Raw genomic sequence first — 19857 nt, forward strand, 5'->3', positions numbered from 1 at the left:
AAATACAACTGTATACATATTAAAATAAAAAAGGGTTTTTTTGCCCCAGGCAGTGGGCATTCTTGTCTAGTGCTTCACGGGAACATGGCAGGCTGTTGGAAATAAATTCCTAGGAGACTGTCTGGCAGTGATGCAAGGGAACAAGCTGTTGCTTTTAGTGGCCAGTCCTGGGACCTTGCTGCTCCAGGCCTGCTCTGGATGCTGCAATAGGAGCCTGTGGGAGTGGGCACTGGACTGAAGCTCTGCCAACGACCACCGAAGGGAGTGGGGAAGAGGCTGGTGGCTGCAGCTACGGACCTGCTGCTCGGGGTGCTCTGGGTAGCATAGCAGGAATTCAAGCCAGAGTCCTGAAAGTAAAGGTTCTAGGTGATTCGGACATAAAGACGGTTGATTCTGGCGAGCTACTGCCTCACTCAAGGGATGAGGACGCTGAAGGCACAGGCCCTGAAGATGAAATGAGGACAGCATGCCTCAGACTCCTTCTGCCTGTGCTTAGCTCTCATGTCTGGACTGCTTCTTTCTTCTCATTTCAATACCTTATTTTCTATTCCATGTCCTTTTGTCTTTCTCTCTAATTTGCTGGCCAGAATTTAGAACTGAAGCCTATTTTTATATTTTGCCTTATTACATTTGAGACCTGTTCTTAATTTTCAAAACTGTTAAGTTGAAAATTATATATTTTTCTCTTAAAAGAAACTAAGTAAACTCTGTAAGTTGCTAAGCTGACATGAATTCTCAACTCTTTTCTGTCCCCTTCCATTGCAAGGCTGGAGCAGCTACTGTGTACGTTCCCATCCCCCTGCCAAAACTCTGCTGCTGGAGATGGCCATGGAATATAGGTATGGAGGAAGGGGACTCCCACCACTGGACTCACCTTTCCCTACATCTTTCTGCATCAAGCCCAAACTTGATACCTGAGGCTGTGACAATCATCTGGAGACAGTGAGGGAAAGGACAAAAGATACACTGAAATACCAGCCTTGACATCACTGAGCTGCAAACCAATTCTAGCAGTGGCCTACCACCAGACATGAAGTATGAGAAAAAATGTTCTTAAACCACCATTCGTCATATTGTCCATTACTTCCAAGCCAAGCATTCCAACCTGATACAAACTGCTTTGGACTTTTACTTGACTCTAAATGATTTATTTTCTCTTAGAGCCAACAACTTTCTATATGACAAATCTTCCTCTGGTATTTAGAGGATCTATGCTTTTCTGTTAACTATAGTTTTCAAGTAACATTTTTCTCGCATCAGTTCTTCTAAATGTTGTAAAACCTGGTTTAGTCCACCTAGTTTGACTATAAAATGTTTGATTATCACAGCATTAATTATGCTTCACCCTAGAGTATGGGAGGGTGAATAGAAAGGGAAGAAGACCAATGAAAGAGGAACGGAAATATTTATTGACTGGACAAGAGGAAATAAGTTATCTGCATACTGGAAACACTCAACTTTTTTCAGTAGCCTTTAAAAAATATTGATTTTATTTATTTCCTTTTATAAGTAAAATAATTTATGATGTGTTTATTGAAAATTGTAAACTACCACACTGGATTATGGTCTATTTCCTGACATTATACAGTCAAGGACACAGTACCATAGAACAACTTTCTATATGACTGTTCTGGTTTAAGGTTTTCTTCGTGATCCAGTAAGATGTGGACCTGACTTTAATTTATGTGCTTTTCATTCAGGGTTTAAACTCTATGTATATGATTCGCTGATTTATTCATGAATGAAACCATGCAACAGCCATTTATTGAGTTCCTACAACTCTGCCAAGCATTGGTCCACGCATAATACTCTTCGCCTGCTGATGCAACTTAATAGGTTATTATTTTATCCTCAATCAATCTAATCAGAATGAGTTGAGGTAGAAAAGAAACATCCATTTGAATCAGGCTTCAAAAATTACACTTGGAAATCGTTATCTCTAGCAAAGTTACTTGAAGGTGTCATAAAATAGAGATGAATGGATTAGAAAGAACGATCAAACATCTCTAAAGATAAAATACAGTATAAGGATAAAATGGCATACCTGAAAGATCAATGAACCATTACATAAGAAAATTACCTCAGAGATCATCTAAAGGTCTGTTCCATCCTCAATTTAAAGATGTGAAAAGTAGCTGACCTGAGGACCCACAGGCAGTTGTAGCAAAACACAGAATAGAAAAGTCAGTTCTGAGTCCCAGACTTAGCTCAAAATCAGGATTAATAAGACCACTCAGAATGACACTTAGTCATGTTTGTTAATATTTTCAAAAGACATTTTAAGTTTAACATGTTAAAATAACAAAACTCCCAAAGAAAATTAACAACAAATAGACCACAAGTGAACATTTCTTCTTTCAGAAATTGCTTGTTTCCACATTATCAGTCCAACAGATAACAGATGATATCAAGATAACATCCAACTAAAAAGTGTCATAAAAAAAAGACAGTGAAAATGCACAGCCATCCCTAACTATGAACTTGCAAGCAGCCTGACACCAGTCTCTAACTTCAGAATACTTCAAAAGTAAACTAAAATTTCTGGGAGCTGGCATCCATGTTCACTGATTCCATTTTCTAGAAGTTACTAAAATATTATTTGACCTCTGGCACTTTTGAACCTCAAGTACTTGCCATTATTGCACAGGTTTTGTTATTTTCAATATTTATATTACTGCATGGAAAAAAAAAATCTGACCAAGAGGTCAAGTTGAATCTTACCCGTGCTTTGAAAAAGCTATGTTTCTTTGTGGTCATTCTTTTCCTTTGTAGGTTAAGGTTTTCAAAAACAGTTTTCCTAGTAAGAGCCTCTTCGTTGGGTATTTCCAGTTTTACAATGAAAAGAAAAACTCCCTGTGTTAGCATCTACTCACATTTGCCGTTTTACAAGAAGAGTGTGCCACAAGCCTCTGCCACTGGGATTTGAAAATGCTCACAACACTTCACCTTTATGCTAGGCTAAACTCAGGGTAGTCATAAACACTTTGAAGTAATACAAACCTAAATATTCCTGCTAGGCTAAGGGAGCAGTGGAACCGAATTATAATGAGCTAGCAGCTGTCACAATATGACCACAGTAACCAAATCAAAATATCAACTGCTAACCCAGATGAGATTCAAAGGTCATCCTATAAGCCAGCAGCTTTCTTCAGCTCTGCAGAAACCTCGATCTAATCCTGCAGTAAAATGTTCCATTGAGCTAGCTTAGAAACCAGTTACTTGATGGTGGAAAATTATTTAGTGCACTGGTAGAGTACCATTAGTGGAACTAGAACCAAATACCACAATAAGGAAACCGAATCATTCACAAAGGGACATGTAAAAACACAGCAGCTGATGGTGAACTCAGCTGCACCCAACCATACAAAAGTATCACTTTTCAAATCCTCCATTCACCAATGCGTGTCTATAATCTTATTGGCAACTTGCTCATTCAAACAATCTGGTTTTCAATTAAGGCCCTGGAACAATAGAAGGAAAATGCATGCTAAGATCCTTCCTTGGATCAAAAAGTTTTAGCTAGAAAATATATTGTATCCTATTGTATAAATATTTGGACAATTACCTGCAAAAGTTTAATGCTTGGCAAAAAAAAACAAAACACAACAACAAACAAACAGGAAAGTTTTTCAAAATCCATACTCTTTGCATATAGATTTTGCAAGGATTTTCAAACTATTCCACAGCATCTAGTTCTCTTCAAAACAACTCTCAGACGGATGACTCTTCGGCCCTATTAGCATATTCTGAACACTCCCCAATGACCACCTGTAAAGGTTTAATCTAACTGTTTAAAGAAGCAGCAAGTAAGTTTCCAACGAATCAAGTGTACATTGTTACAAATAATCATAGGGAGGCACAAGGAAGAAGTGATCTGTTTTCTCTTCGATACAAAACAGGACGTAGAAATTCAAACAAGTCGAAATGCAAACTGGTTTGTCGCTACCCACTGAAAGCAGCGAGTGAGGACTCAGGAAATGTCAGGGAAAATAGTATGTCAATTGGCCAGTGCAGGCAGTCAGGTAGATGACTCTGGGATTAAATTTCTCACCTCCTCCAGACTCCCCCAGACCAACCAAAAAACAAAAACCAATGCACACTTATTTAAAAAAAACACAAAAACAAACAGAGAAAAAACTAGGGGCTTGCTGCTTTGTTTATTTTAATGGACACTATACAACTTCCAAAACTTTGTATGGCAACTCTAACTACAGACAGTCATGGAAGGAGTCGTGCAACCTTACAAACCAAGAAGTGTCATTAATTCTAGCGTAACAGGCGTGTGTGTGCACTCGCACACACTAGTGCACTTGTGTTCCTTTGTTTATTTTTAGTTTAGAGATTCATGGACTATCAAACAGGGTACTATACTCAGATATGCAAGCTTATTTCTACAAGGAAAAATTAATGGAGACACTCTATCACTCTTATAGATTATAACCCATTTTGCATAAATTTGAGATATACAAATAAATTGAGTTTTATTATTTTGTTGCCAAACTTAAGGATTATATTACAAAACTATAACATTTATGCAAAACCATTCCTATGAAATCAGAGTTCAAAATTGTAAAAAGAAAAAAGAGTTTTGTGACTTTAAGAGTTTATGATGTTAGCAATGCCTACATTATTTCTCCAAAATAGTGTGCTGCCATAAAGCACAAAATATATAATATTAATTCACTCCCAAAAGGAAAGAGTGGTTCATTACTTTTTTCTTTCCCTGTAATAAACTAAATATCACTAAACTGAACAGTTTACAAAAAAAAAAAAAAAAAAAAATCAGGTCATCTGCAGTTAATAACTCTTTCCCGTAAAATTAGTGTCACTTATTTCTGTAGCAGACGCCTAATTCAGTTGCAGGCCTGATTGATTTGACAATAGAGAATCTGGTCCAATAAAGTGGCTGATTTATTTCTGATGCTATAGCTTTTACCCTAATGTGACATCACAGTAAAATTAAGTCACTGACATGTAAAGAAATCCTTTGTAATCTTAATGAAAACTAAAGATTCTGAGAGTGGATATTGGAGTACTGTCAAAAAGTTACAGTAAAGTCTAATACCATCTTTTGGTAGAATGAGAATTTCCACAAAGATCATAACGCAGAATATGAATTTGGACACAAAGAACAGTTTAGAATATACCATGTATTCTGAGTTCAAATTGTTCACGACACTATTAGATCTTAATTTTGTCTTTATCTCCCTTTGTAAATTGGTTGCCTTTAGTATCTTGAAGGTGACCTATCGTCTCTTTGCAAAGATGCAGCATAGCACCAAGCATCGCTCATCTCAAAAATGGTTTCATTTTAAATCAACAGCAGCTTGAGTCAAATCAATGAGAACCTTTGTTCCCGAATCTAGCCCTGAGATCCTCAAGCCAATCACGAAGGCGTTTGGGATGTGAGAAATTATAAGGGTGAGAGGAGTTTTTAATGCAGCATCATAGTCAGTTCTTTAAAAATATTTTTTAAAAATTCTTCTCCAAACTAAAAATGCAAGGTATTTCAGAGTTGTTTAAGTGTCTTTTTCTCCCTTTTTCCTTTTTTGCACTGTGCGCCATGCCCTCTCGCTCTGAGGGAGACTTTCCTGACCCCAGTCTGACACTGCACCGTTAATGTCAGATAAACCATTTAGCCCAAGCACAATTCTTTTCTGTGCAAAAATCTGCTTGAGGTGGAAAATGTAGCAGTTTGTAAACAATAAAGAGCCATGTTTCAGACCAGACAGCTTATCTAACAGAGAAGTCCTTTCATTGGGAACAGTGGGTGGGAGCCTCCGGACATACTAGCATTTCCTATCACAATGCAGGAGACTGTCTTGGCCTCCATATTTAAGCGTTTAATGGGAAGGAGGGCAGACAGGATAAAAGAACACAGCTGACATGGACTTTTAGCTTAAACAACAACTAAGTGAAAAAGAACTCTTTTCCCTCCAGCTCTAGACTCTCAGCCACTTATATTTTAAACACTATTTGAACTGCAAAAACAAATTTGGTTTGTAAAACAGTTGCCCATGAGGACACAGGAACAAGAAGAATTATTTAATATCTTTGTATTGCTTGGTGTATTCTGTAATATTAATTTATCAACAAGGTACTCTTGATCCATTCTTTAGAAAGCTTTTCTTCATGCACATAACAAACTTCTAAATAGGAGAAGTAATTTATTTATTGTATTTTACTTACTTTATTCATCAGAGGATAGTTATAGAATCTTCTAAGGAAGTTTTTTAATATACTCTTTAAGTGCTATTTCTCAAGACTTATATTTTCAAATTAATTTTTTATTCTATTTTATGAAGTTGGGTGAGGATGAATAGAGAAGTGATGGCAGTAGAATTTAAAAGTATTACTAGTCATTGAAGAGTCGAAAGCTGTTCTTTAAATTTTAAGTTGACAAATGTATCTAGTCATATGCATCTGTATATCCTGAAGACAGGAAACGTATTGCAACTTCTATAGACAATTGATGAAAAACTGGGATTCTTGTTTTAGCTACAAAGTTAAAACATAAATATGAACTTTACCATCTTAAAGTAAAACAACAAAAAAAAAACACACAAATACAAGAACAACCTACGATCAAAGACAACTTTGTGGTTCTCAAGGTTGGGACGCTTAAAGGAACAAACATATGATATTATCCATTAAAAACAAATTGTTAGTATGTCTCTGCTTTGTCTATTTTGTGTTAAATGCTGAAATTCCTTTAGGTGGATTTAATGGTGATTTTTAAAGTTAAAAAAAAAAAAAAGACAAAAAGACTGAGATTCAAGGACTACCTACACCTTAAATAACAAGAATAGCTCCAAGGTTTAAATATTGGGAGTTCTTTAGAAACATTTGCAATTATGGTTTCAAACTGATATAATCATGGCTGTGTTTTTCCTTGGAGTATGGTCCAACAGCTTGTGCCAAGAAATTAACTTCCTTTATTGATGGATTCACAATAGAATTGGCCAAGTTGAGAGATTTACTAATATTGTTAAAAAACTCACATTTATTAGAACAAAGATTTTTTTTTTCAATCAAATGTAAGGTTAACCAGCTTTTGAGACCTTTTAAGCCATTATGAATTATCTTTCTGTTGCTTAAGTTATTGCTGTTCAACAAACATCCTATAGGGTAGTCAGAGCAGAAAACTATGCTAAGGACGCCACCGGAAAGGGCGTGCCGGAAACTTGCGGTGTCTCAAACACAGCTCACTTCCAGTGAAGTAGGATGACGACTGCCTAGACCACTAGCACTCAAGTTCACGCCTTAAATACACAACCAGATTTTACAATTCAACTTGAACCCACCGCTCCTCTGATTGATGCACACTAAACCTAGTAAGCCCATTGCACCTATTATTAAAGGGGTGTCCACGACCCCTTGTAATAAAAATTCACAGCTAATATTGACTATATCACATTGCCAACTGGCAGGCCGAATGATATTTTCATTTTAAATCTTCACAACTTTGATTTCATCAACCTTAACTTAGAAAACTGCTGCAATGCTGAAATGACAATAAGTGCTTTGTGTTTAAGGAAGACAAAATTTCCATGTAGATGTGGTATCACTGAAATTCTGTAATTCTACATGGTCGTAATACTTAGTTCTTCATGTGCTATTACCAAGTATAGACTGTCAATATTTTCCTGCAATTTAAAATTACGATACTGAACTGACTGGAGATGCAAGTTCCTAAAAACAGAACCTCTGTCTGGGCTTGTGTTCTCCCTTCCATGGTAAAACGTATTAATTTAAAAAAAAATCAGATTAATTTAAAATGTGTCTTACTTTGTATTCTGGAATTGACAAAAGGTGGAGAGAGATTGTCGTGTGACCCAAGGTCCCTGCTGGTCATATGGTCATAGGGAGTCCCATCTCCATAGTTCTGTAAATAAAATAACAGCGTGTTTCAATTTTACATTAAAAAAAAAAATCAGCATGTACATATGCCCCCAAAGAAATTGGAGTCCACCATTCCGACCTGGGAAGCTCATTATAGGGAACCTGCATCTTCACGGGTTCGGTGGGTAAATGAGGGATCTAGAGTCTGCAGAGTTCAGTTTTCCTCATAATTACTGTGAAATCCAGGGAATAATAACAGTACCAACTACATGAAGTTGTTGATGTGATTAAGTGAAATAATGTATGTAAAACACCTGACACATAAAATATGTTGTAAATATTAAAAGTTGTTATTTTGATAAGCCAACATTATTTTTAAAAAGTAGAACAAGGTCCTGCTATAAAGGAAAATTTCCCACAGCCTGCAATGAATTGCTTTTGGAAGACCAAGGCAGAGCCTTTTCAACAGCAACATTTGGTTTTTATGATACTGAAATTTCAGTGTTTTTGATATAGTTGTTATTGTGATTATAAGACAACTGTCTCATTCTATTAAGGAATTAACACATAGAATGTTAAAATTATTACAATATGACTATGAACAAACATTGAAACTTCAGCATAAATTTGTACTTCTGGATTTGGACAAAGTGCGTCACAAAAGAATGGTTTTAAAGCAGACATTTTTTGGCAGGAATTTGTCATTATTATGATTAACACATTGTCTTAATGGTCATTTAAAATTAAAATAATGTGTTCAAACTGCCCAGTCATTTATTTTAATGGAGGAATTTGATAACATATAGGAAAGAAAATCATCTATGTTATATGGTTCAAATTTCAGTCTACTAAAGTGCATTAAGTAACCCCCCCCCAAAAAAAAAGTCATTCTGCTCAGCTGGTTGCACTGCCCATAAAGACTAAGTCAAATTTACTCAGAGGTGTCAGTTGGCATGTTATCGAAAGGGCAGACTCTGCCCACACAAAAAAGACGGATGTTGTATGAAAAATGAAAATGCATGTCACCTCACGAAAGAATAAATGGAAACCTTAACATTCCAAACAGCCCCATTTATAATTGCCTTTCCTCATTTATAAAAACTAACTTAAATGATACTGCGATCTAATGCTGTCAATATGTCAGTATATAGAAAGATGTCACATTGTAAACACCTAGCATTGGTTTTACATTCACTCATTCGACACCAGGCATTACATAATACTAGTTATTATTAAGTGTCCTCATCCTAGAGAGTATACTAAAAGCTTAACATACATTATCTAATTTAAACCTCAGCACAGTACTGCAAGGTAGTTGAAAATATCACCACTTTACGATGAGAGAAGAGAGACTTAGCATGGTTGTACAGGTCAAGTCACCCGCAATAATCTGTTTCATGCAAACTCTCTGGATTCAGAAAAAATAAATTGCAAATACTGATTCAAACTTAATCACCAACGTGGTCCCTGAAAACAGGGGCAGAACAGTTCATGAAAACTAAAGTCAGAATGATCCTAAATTGCCCTTGTTCTCAGAAATATAATTAAAAGTACTATGTATTAAACTGAGAAATCGCAAGACATGAAGTAAGGCTGAATGAACTAAACAACAGAGAGAAGCACTGTCGTCTTCTACACTCGCTGTCAGGGGAATGGATTTATTGCAAGTGCAGAGTGTAACGTGAGGAGGAGGAAAGATTTCCTCAACTCATCCATACACCGCATTAGAATGTCAACCTCGACAGCTGCTGCAAGGGCTCAACAAAGTTACTGGTAAGCTTAGAGATCCTGCTGTACCCTGAAGACTATAGTGAGAACCACGAGGCGAAAGGACAGGTGGAAATGGATAACTACGGCTTGCTGAAATGTCCTCATTTTGACAGCTTGATTACCTTCCTCGCCTCTTATGCCAAAATAGAGCCCTCCCCCAACCTTAAGTTTATGTGTATACTTAAGAGTAAAATGTTACCCTCCCTACAGAATGCTTCATCAATACAGCTGCTTGGCGGAGGTGAAGATAGCTATGTGCTCTATTTTTAATTTGGGGTATTATGTGTATATCATAAAAGCTGACATGAATTTTAGAGGGCCTAGAAATGATTCATCTGAAGACAGAGTATATATCAAAAAGTACATATTTAAGTTGGAAGGAACATAAAAGATCCACTGGTTCTACTTCTTCATTTTACAAATTAGGAAAATGAAGATCAAAGAGGAAAAATGACATGCCCAAGGTCATATACACACAAAACCACGTATTGCCTAACCACCCCACTCCCACCTCACTCCATGGTTTTCCCACTACACCCAAACTAATAAGCAAATCATGGAAGAAAACCATGAAAAAGAGTAGCAAAAACCTGAGGCCAAATAGATGAATGAACTGAACTGGTGACCAAAGGTACTCCTAGTGGAATAATCACATGTTTACAAAGTGAAATCAATTGAGATTTATTATGCAGATTTACTGGTGGGCTAGAATTTAGGTCGTCAGAATTATTCAGTCGTCTATTTACACCAATACGTTACAAGGATACTAGGATTTTTTCCAAAGTTGTGCCATACTAGATCAATAACTGGCAAAACAAGGCCAAATATTTAATAAAAGAGATTTTTCTCCTGGTTAGCAGACATGAAACAGGTGTCAAATTCAATAATAGCATTCAATAAGAGAATGAAAAAAAAAAGTCCAAACACAAGTTGATCCTCATTAAATTTGGTATGCATCTATATCTGTACAATTGCGTGTGTACGTGAGAGAAACTCACCTTCCGTTTGTCAATTTACATATGTGGGATGTCTGGTTGTGGGAAAAAAGATTAGATATACTTACCCTGGACGGACTTGGATGTCCTCCATTCCCCCAGGACCCTGAGCTACTTCTGTCTTCTACATCTAGGGACAAGAGAAAAGTTCTTTAGGCTTTCTGGCAATAATTCTTTCTTTTTGTATATGCACTTTTAAATTAATGTTTCAAATTAATCTCCTGTTGCCTTTAATTAAGAATCAGGCACGGGGCTAGTATGATGATAGTGGCTTCTGACCCATCTACTTAAATTAACTCATTTAAATTCACAGCAGAAATGAACTGGACCCTCAGGAACCAGAGGTATGAACATAAAATTACTTCCATCTTTCACAGTGTTGCATAGCCTCAACTTTTGTACATGTGAAACTGCACTTAAAAGTTTTATTTAAATCTTTTGGACAAAATAAGTGTACAAATGCATTCACCCAACCTTAATACAGCACACACACACACACACACACAAAAAAACACATTAAATTCAGGTAATTATTGATACAAACATTGGCAGCATCCACGCCATCATGCTCTTGAATATTTTGTGGTCTCTAACCAAGGCTTGTCACACCAGACAACAAACACACAACAAAAGGTACAAAAGAAAAATTCAGTTGGCTATTGCACCCAGTGCGTTGCAAGGATATTAGGATTTTGCTTTTTAAGTTGTTTAAGACAACACTGTATTAGTCTTTGAATTTCTTTAAATAGATTTAGCCACCTGGCCTCAGATCCTTAATCTGGGCATTGAGATGTGGAGATAAAAGTGATTAAAGCAATATTTTATTTTGAATAATGATGGTGAAGAGACCTACATGAACTGCTGAGAAGTTGGAATTCTTCTGAAATCTGTAGTGGCAAAACTCTAATGCTGACCAGATTACTAAATGCTCAATCAGTGCTTCAAGTGGCAAATACTCAGGATAGAGAGTAGAATAGCTAAGTTATCATATTAATTGCTTAAAACATAAAAGTGTTTTAAAGATCAGTCACTCTATATTTAGAAATGGCTTTGAGATTTTTGATGAAAGGCCCTTTATAAGTATGAAAAGTTTCACTGTTCTATTATTGATCACGGTTGATAACAGACGGCCATCACAAACTTGCTCTGACAGAATTGGAGGAGGAGGTGTGAAACTTTGGTTCAGCAGACATAATCCCATTTATTGTGTTTCCTAACATTTCAGTGATACTGTTTATTCTCTTAATGCACTACTGTCATTCCTTTTATTACTGCTATTTTATTATCAGTAGAAGTAATCATAGTATAATTAATTGATTTATTACAGGGTACAGTGGAGCACATGGCGTTTCAGAATATTTTAAGAGGTTGAATAGCAACAACAAGAAAAAAAACTATTATCACTAAACTTGAATTCCTTCTTTTTTTAAACAAATTATTTCAGTTCTTTTCTTGGTGCTTCAGAAGATAATGCAACTGCAAAGAGATGTCCCCTGTGGACAGCTAAAATCAGGGACAGTGAGCTTTAAGGATTGTCAAGAACGCTCTGGGGAGTGCATCTAATCTGGAGAGAAGGTGCAGTCCTTTCCCCAAATCTGCTGTTTAACAACCTAACCTCCTGGCCTACCCTGTGTATGCTAAACCAAAGGACATGATGGAGTGACTTAGAACCCTCTGGGTTTTCACACGAATACCTTCTGTAGCTTACAGGTTCCCCTTCATCCTTAACCAAAAATCAAGTGTTTTTCAACAACAAATAAATAAATAAATAACAGTATAAATGACATAATCTGTCAAACACTGCGGGTGTTCAGAAGTCTGGCACGTCTTGAACTCCTTTTAACTTGAAACAGCCAGTTTGGATTAATTGGAGAAGTTTCTGCTCTTAAATTTTGCCCCAAAATAATGAAGGAACAGAGTGAATTCCTGTCTCTACCGTAAGATGCCCTATTGCTTGGAGCCATTTTATCTTCTCAAGAGAAATTAGACATGAAAAGTAGGCAGAGACAAGGAGGAAAGAGGACCATGGTAATACCAGGCCAGTCGTTCTCCACCAGTGGCAATTTTGGCCCCTAGAGGACATTTGGCAATGTCTGGAGACATTAGGAGTTCTCACAACTGGGGGAGGAGGGGCGCACTATCTGGCATCGACTCTGGTAGAAACCAGAGATGCTTCTAAACATCCTATAGATACACAGCGCAGTCCCCCACAACAAGACATATTCTGGCCCCAAATGTAATTTACACCAGGATTGAAAAGCCTTGTGCTAGAGGAGAAATCATACAAAAGGGTAAAAAGATTTAAAAAACTAATTTGGAGAACAGATATTCTACAATTTGATTTATATTTTAGTACTAACTCTTACTAAATACACCGTGACTCGTGCATTTTAACTCAGACCTGAGCTGGAATATTTCAGGAGACCTTCATATACATCTTCTGTCCACCAAATAAAGGAAAAACGATGGTCAACCAAGCAGCCTGCTAATTAGCAGGCAGATAAAACACATCAAAACTTGAGTATTCCCAAGTGGGCAATTTCAAAAGCGAGCAATCCACTAATTAAAAATGCTGGAAGTCTAGCTTTTTCAAAACAGGTTAAATACTGGCTAGGTTCCTTCACAACTAGATTCCCAACCAATCAAATCTGACTGCTCTTTTGCCATCCTTTCCCATTTCCACCTTTTTCATTTCCTGATCTCATGCTGCTGCACTGCAATGCTTCCTCCCATTCACTGCTATCTTTTTAACAGGCTTTTCCATCCCAGGCCTCCTGCTAGATCGAGAAGATAAGGACAAATCTCTATCTCTCCCAAACCTAAGAGAACAATCATACAATTTCTGATTATATTTTATCTTTGGAAAAAAAATACCTATATCACTGGTGCTCATCATCCATAGCAAGAAGACACAAGGCTATAATGGACATGTGTCACTCTTAACGAATGTGAATGTGTTACTTTTGCTTCCATCTACCCTCCCACTGAGCTTCCTGAGACCTGCCAGTTAGTTAGCATGCATTTCAACAACTATTCCAGTACGTCTCGAAGTGAATCTGCCTGCGGACCACCCTACATCTGAATCACCAGCCGTGCTCATTTCAGCATCTTAGGATCCATGAGACCTAGTGATTCTGGATCTCTGGGGATGGGGTCAACAAAACAACAACACAACAAAACAAACAAACAAAACGTGCTTTAACAAGCCCCATGTAATTTCATGCTCACAGGAGTTTGAGATCGCATAGCCTACTCTCCTGGGAACACAAGACAGACGCATGTCCCACACCACCAACAGTTAGTTGCCTGTCTCACTCCCTATCTAAAAATCCCTGCCTAGGTTGCCGGTTTTAGCAGCACTTAATACACCACCATTACATCTGTATCCCAGCAGTTCTTGCCCAGGCTAACTTTCTATGTACACCGCGCACATGGCCTACCCTTGGCCCTTACTCCCACTCCCTCCTGGTGTACCTGAACATGGCACACACTTTTATATCTCCATGTTTTTGGATCTCTATTTTCTTTGCTTGAGCTGTTCTTCGTATCTCAAAAAATAATAGCAGCTAACAGTGAGCTTAAATATGTGTCAGACAACTGCTGAGCACTTCAATGCACTTGTAGTAGCTCCATTTTATAAATGAGAAAACTGAGGCTTAGTTGGGGTAGAAAACTGCACGAAGGTGACAATAAATGGCAAAGCTGGCCAGCACAGGTGCTTCCAATGCTCAAAGCCAGTGAGTGCTCTCCCCTACCACATAAATGCTCGCCACCCCCTCACCCCTTAAGGACTGCCGATCTCACCATGACCAGATCAAATGTTACCTCCAGTCACTTCTCCCCACACAGAATGAATGTATTTATTTGGGAGTGCTCATTCTTGTGTCCACAAAGCATTGCAGAATTATATACGATACAAATATAAAAGTAAATATTTGAAGAAATCAAGAGACTGGAAAACAATAAAGCCAGAGGTGGTGTGAGCTTATCAAAATGTACACTTTGAAAGACTGGAGAGGGTTTCAAAATTCTACAAGCTACAGAGTGGGCAAAGCAAAGAGTGAAACAAGATTCAAGTGAAATAGCGAGAATTGGATGAAAACACAGATTGTTCAGGAAATTCATGAAGGTCCCACAGTAACATGTGAAAACTGCCAGGGATAGAAGCAGTCTGAGTATTTAGTTCTCACCTCTCTTTTGTTCTGTTGCCATCCTCTACCCACGATGAGAATAAACCACAGAAGGACCAGTAGGAGGGAAAGCAGAATAGCAAGTGGATGATAGAAATTATTCTTCCACAAGACTGAAATGGACTCGATTGTTCAAGATTTTTCTAATTTTACCGTAACCTAGGACAGACATAGTAACTTACACGGGATTTCCTTAGGAGGCAATCTGACAATACCCAAACTTTCCTTTTATTTAAGTAGTTCTTCATAAGCCCTTTCTAAAATGTCTGATATTTCAGCACTAAACCACCAAAGCAAGGTTTGGGCAGAAGTAGGACCAAACACTCCATTTAGAGAAAAGATACACAGACAAAATTTTTAATTTCTATAATTTCCCATCTACTACATTCATTAAACTTGTGATTTGATTACTCAAATTTTCACTTTATTTGCTTATATGGACCACGAAATCAAAACTATCAGTTGGACCAGACAAATATCAGACAACAGCACTGGGAATTTGGATGGAAACCTGGATTTTAGTAGCGACTGCATTAACCAGCTCTACGGTCTGAGCCAGTCCCTGGTCTCTCAGAACCCATTTTCGTCAACTGTAAAATAAGTGGGTTTGATTTCCATTCTTGAAAATAGGGCAGGCTATGACACCTCACACACACACACACACACACACACAAAATATTGGATAAAAAAATTTTTAATCTTCCTTAAACTACCAATGAGCTGACTACAAAGTAAGGAATTATCAAGCCAAAATCAAAGTGAAAGCTGGAACCTAGGGAGGAAGACATTTTGCCCTGAGGATATCTGCCAACCTAGAAAATTTAATGGCCTCTCGGGTCTAAAAGAACAGAAGTGAAAACCCAGGACCCACCTAAAGTAGGTATTTAACAGGAGATAAGGGGATAATAGGATTTCCAACTTCAAGTAGTTATTATTAAAGTAAATGAGTTAATTAATACTTGCTAAACACTTAGGGGAGTACCTGGCCTCACTAAATACTCAGTAACCAATATCTGCCATGAGAGCCTAATACATACCAAAATCTAGATAATTAAACCACATAAATATGTAAAATTGTGATCTATTCAAGAAAATCTGAGTCTCACATTTTATTACTAGTTCTGTTAAACAGGTCAGAGACTTTCAAATATTCTCCTGGATTGTAGAAATAGCCAATATGCTTAAGGCAAACAAATCTCACCTTCTCCATGAATCTCTGCAGCACAATCACACTGAAAATCCAGTAAGCATTAGATTTGTTTTGTAAGTTAATTTACCTTTAGAATGTCCTCTATACATCTCACCTTTTTGACATATTTCTGTGTGCTGTATAAATGATGGGCTGTCAGAAGTGACGTATGCTGACCAACGGCCCAAGCTTAGAACATCAACTAAATATCACGTAGGTTTAAACTTGATTTGAAATGAACAAGTGTGAGAGTTACCTAACTTTGTTGATTTGGGGTAATTGGAGGTGTGTGTTGGTTCTTTCCATACATTATGCCCAGATCATGCCAAACACCCTATTGTTTCATGAAGTCAGAAAATAACCAAAGGGTTTTTCTGCATTGCTCTAACACTGGACAAATCCCTACTCTTCTAAAAATATATTGACTTCCCGATGTTTCATGAAGTCAGAAAATAACCAAAGGGTTTTTCTGCATTGCTCTAACACTGGACAAATCCCTACTCTTCTAAAAATATATTGACTTCCCGATGAAAGCTTCACTACTCAGAATGCATTGGGAGACTGAGGCTAAGTTTTTCCTGGAAAGATAATCACTCTGAAACATGTTGAATTCTACCCCATCTTAAATCCTTCGCTCTGCAACAACAAGTACTATTAAATATCCTCCACATCATCATGGAGACTCACAGACTGCGTACATCTGTGGCTCCTACTAATTTCCTAGTCCAGGAAGAACCCTTGGCTGAGCCCTCCACACAAACTGAGATGGCATATGCTCTCCGTCAGTGCCAGATGAATTTAGAGTTCAAAATATTTCATCAGCAAAGAGCGTGTTCAGGATGTGCACATTTTCATTAGCAAGCAGTATAATAAGAGCTTTAAGGAGAGTAATCTAAACTCAAATTTGAGTTCTCCGACAGAGGAAGGAAGAGTGGAGGAGCTTCAAATATTGACAGACAATATCCACACAACCATGATCACTTCTTTCTGTTTCTATAAGAAACAAGATATACTTCATAATGAGTGATCTGAGTGACAAGAAACTTCCAGCCCTTCCCAAATCGACTGAGCAAGCGATGAGGGTTGTGGCAAGGTGTCTCACACAAATTCTAAGATCCTTCAAATATAAAGAACAGAGACCTGGGCTTTCCATTTTCCTATCACTGCTGTCAACACTAGCTTTCTCAGCACTAATGAATTTCCTTATGCAATAAATCTAAAAACTCAAATGTCAAGTACAAGATGATCTTATAGTTTATATAAACATATAAATTGGATAAGGAACGGTAAAATGTGGATGTACTAGGGGAAAAGTATAGTGTAGGAAAATTTGTTCAGAGGGAAATGATTTCAATATCTTCGCCTTTATTAACCTCCAACTTAAACTTCCATGAACGTGTCCTTTAGAACACTGTTTAAAACAACACTATTTTCCTTAAGTTCAAAATAAACTATTTTTTCTAAACTGTACACTACACTAATCTCAGATATTTAAAATATGGAGTTAAATGCATTTTTTAGTGCTACAAAACAGGAAAAGAAATTCAGATAATATGAAAGGAACGAAACAAAACACATAATTATTGTATTATAAATATGACAGTAGTGTTCCTTATTCTGAAACTCAGAAATCTTCTTGAAACTGAAGGTGTGTAGACAGTATATTATGAAATTGAGACAAAAGTAACCTTGAAGTCTTTATATCAATCCATGCAATTTGGAAGTATCAATGGCAATCTAACTTGAATAATATATTAACTTCAATAATCGAACAGGAAATACATGGGTGTTAATTAGCATCCTTCCATTTCAAATGTGTGAAACTAACCAGCCAGTTTCTTCCTCTTAAAGAGAAGTCAGTCCTTCTTCCTAAGAAGGATCCCATCTTCCTAAGTAAGAGCCCAGAAAGAAGAAGAGCCATGAGTAACTGAGGCAAGAGTACAACAAGGTGAATTCTACATGCCTCCTTTGACTTTCTGAAATGTAACCTGTCTAAAAGCACTTAATAAAAATCAGTCTTCCTAGATAATGTTGTTGGGGTGGGGTAAACTTATTTAAAATCAGTTGAGAATAACAGCTGGAAGTAAACTGCCATATCTACAGACTTTGAAACATACCACCTAACTCCAATATTACACAGAGAAGCTTCAAAGTGCCTAAATTAAAAGTGAATATAATTTGGGGAAATTTTTAACTAGGTGCTTGGTATCTCTCAAAGATGTATTTTCAAACATGCATCAAAAAATGTGAGAAATAAAAAGTAGATACTTCAGAAAAGAACATGTTAAACAACAAAGGAATTATATTTTAAAATATGCTTCATTTCATAACGGAGTAGAATATATAACTGATAACCTGTACATGTGATTATACAGGTATTTTTCAACTCACACATGAAATTTTTACGTTTCAAAATCCATAATACTGTAATGACTTAAGACATGCAAATTGATATTTAAAATGTCTATTTGATAAATAATTTATTACATTTATTCCAATGGAGAGGGAAAAGAGCCGAGATGAAACATATGACAGTTTTATCTTTTCTTCTTTTCCCCCGTATACCTCTGTTCTCCCTAGGGTACCATTTGTGAGGCTCTGAGAAAGGGCTGCTGGCTTAATTGAAATATTTGTAGGCTGTAATTGCTCTGCATAACCACAATGGTCCACTTTTCCCAAATGGCATCGATTCTTCTTGCTTTCCTCTTTTCCTTCTCTTTCCTATTATATTTTAACAACGTCTACTTCTCCTGCTTCTTCTAGTCTCATCTCATCTCATTCCCTACTCCAGTTGCTTAACTAATATGGGTGAAGCCAAACAGTTTGACATATTCAAAAATCTTTCCCAAAATCCAGTTTTGCTTACAATGATCACTCCCATAAACTTGATTTTTCATTCTATCCTTTCAGCATCCCAGTCGTCTACCTGTGTTTAACACTGCAGCCTCTGACCTGGCAATGACAAGCAATCAATCTTACATGTTATCTTGAGGGGTCATGTCTTAGTTTTAGGCCAATTTTCTTTGTATTTAGGCTCAAATGTGCAAACCGCACTATATTACTCTGCAAAACATCAATGAGAAGGCTTAATTAAGTAACACTGACAGATAAATCCATTTCTTTCACAGTAATCAAATCAAAGCAGGTTGACATAACACAGGAACTTAATACAGTTATTCCCTTGTAATTGGAAAAAGGCCCTTTACTTCTCATTAAAGCAATCTTCTGGGTATTGGCATAATAAGAAGGCTGAGAGCTTTAATACTGCCCTATAAAAGTCTCAAGATACAGACCCCTTAAGCAAACAAGCCAGATTATCTAATTCCTTGATCACAGCAGAACATGTAGTTCCTACTGTTTTAAACTACTAATTCTTTATCTCTGCTGCAATTAAAAAGAGGTAAATCAGTATCAAACGCATACAATGGAAATCTATAAAAAATGCATAAACTGTTTACAGTTTTATAAATCTATCTCCACATGTATTTGAAGGGAAGCAGTCCATTAAAAAATGAATTTGGAATACTTCACAAATGTGAAATTGTAATAGCTTGGATCAGGGGAATAATCTCTTTATTTTTACTTAATGGGCTCAACAGGATGTATTTTGCCTAAATATACAGTCTGATCCTCAACCATTCAACTTTGACGATCAGAATTGTGAGAGAATGGCATTTGTAGAAGAACATGTAATTTTTGTAACATTTAAAGAACAGTAAGTCACCTAGTAAACTGTAAGCTGCTCAGACCAGACTGAAACCCACAAAGAATCCAACAGTATATACCAAGTTCATACTCCTAAACTAAACAAAGTCAATTTTCACCCTTCACTCCAAATTTGAAGGAGTTTCTGCTACTTATCTAATGGCAT

General features: G+C 36.9%; 1 protein-coding gene across 31 annotated transcripts in view; it reads right to left on the reverse strand.

Moving 5' to 3' along the window:
* The window catches only part of TCF4 (transcription factor 4), a 345675-nt gene that overhangs the window by 222462 nt on the left and 103356 nt on the right, over positions 1–19857 (reverse strand). For all 31 annotated transcript variants that reach the window (XM_033087763.1, XM_033087749.1, XM_033087741.1 and 28 more), the window contains 2 exons: positions 10676–10737; positions 7789–7885 (listed from right to left, as the gene is read on the reverse strand). In XM_033087763.1, coding sequence (XP_032943654.1) covers positions 7789–7885; positions 10676–10737 — 159 coding nt within the window. The remainder of the gene's footprint in view (positions 1–7788; positions 7886–10675; positions 10738–19857) is intronic.

Source organism: Rhinolophus ferrumequinum, chromosome 19 (genome assembly GCF_004115265.2).
Source record: "Rhinolophus ferrumequinum isolate MPI-CBG mRhiFer1 chromosome 19, mRhiFer1_v1.p, whole genome shotgun sequence".
Lineage (NCBI taxonomy): Eukaryota > Metazoa > Chordata > Mammalia > Chiroptera > Rhinolophidae > Rhinolophus > Rhinolophus ferrumequinum.